This window comes from Ailuropoda melanoleuca, chromosome 17 (genome assembly GCF_002007445.2).
Source record: "Ailuropoda melanoleuca isolate Jingjing chromosome 17, ASM200744v2, whole genome shotgun sequence".
NCBI lineage: Eukaryota > Metazoa > Chordata > Mammalia > Carnivora > Ursidae > Ailuropoda > Ailuropoda melanoleuca.
Window position 1 is genome coordinate 2,817,382 of NC_048234.1, and position 707 is coordinate 2,818,088.

General features: G+C 70.7%; 1 protein-coding gene across 1 annotated transcript in view; it reads right to left on the reverse strand.

The window, feature by feature from the left end:
• Positions 1-294, reverse strand: part of VAMP2 (vesicle associated membrane protein 2) — a 3,942-nt gene extending 3,648 nt beyond the window's left edge. Inside the window, exon 1 of the mRNA XM_034647276.1 lies at positions 207-294. Within this exon, the coding sequence (XP_034503167.1) occupies positions 207-294 (88 nt within the window). The remainder of the gene's footprint in view (positions 1-206) is intronic.
• Between the last annotated feature and the right edge of the window lie 413 nt (positions 295-707).

Consider the following 707-nt stretch of genomic DNA (forward strand, 5'->3'; position numbering starts at 1 on the left):
GGAGCGGGGCGGTGGGGGCGGGGCGCGGCCGGCCGGGCGGCAGACCGCTGGGGCCCCGCAGCTGCCGCAGCTCGGTGAGCGCGGAGCCTTGGCGCTGGGGCTCCCCGTACCCTCCGCCGACCCGCCCCGCGGCCTCACAGCCGCCCCACGCCTCTGCCCCCTGGCCCCGACTGCGCCCCTAAGCCCCAGGCCACGTCCTCCCGCACCCGCGAAACCCGTAAACCAGTCCGCACCCCAATTCCCCACCACCACCAAGGCCTCGGCCTGCGCGCGGGGCCCAACGCCGGCGACCATAAGGGTTTGCAGTGGTCTGGGGCAAGTGCAGGTCTCCGGGGCAATGCGGGTAGCTGGGACCCTGCTGATGAGGTGGACCGAGCGGGAGCAGGTGCCCTGGGCCCGTCCCGTGGGTGGACCGCTCAGGGGAGGACTGAGGCCCCCGCCCGCTGAGTCGCGAGGTGTGAAGGAAGAGGCAGGCTCTTGCCCCCACCCCAAGCCAGTCACTGCCAAGTGTGCAAGCTGCCGCTCCTCACAACTGGGGCTCGGACAAGGGGTGCTTGACTGAGGTTGGGCAAGGTTAAGGCCGAGAGAGGAGGGCACGAGGCTATCCCGTGGGGCTGCTTCACATGGTGGCCGCAGACCGGCCAAAACCCAACTCTGCCCCAGAGTTGGGTCAGCTCCCAGACAACAGAAGGAGGTCTCAGCCTCTG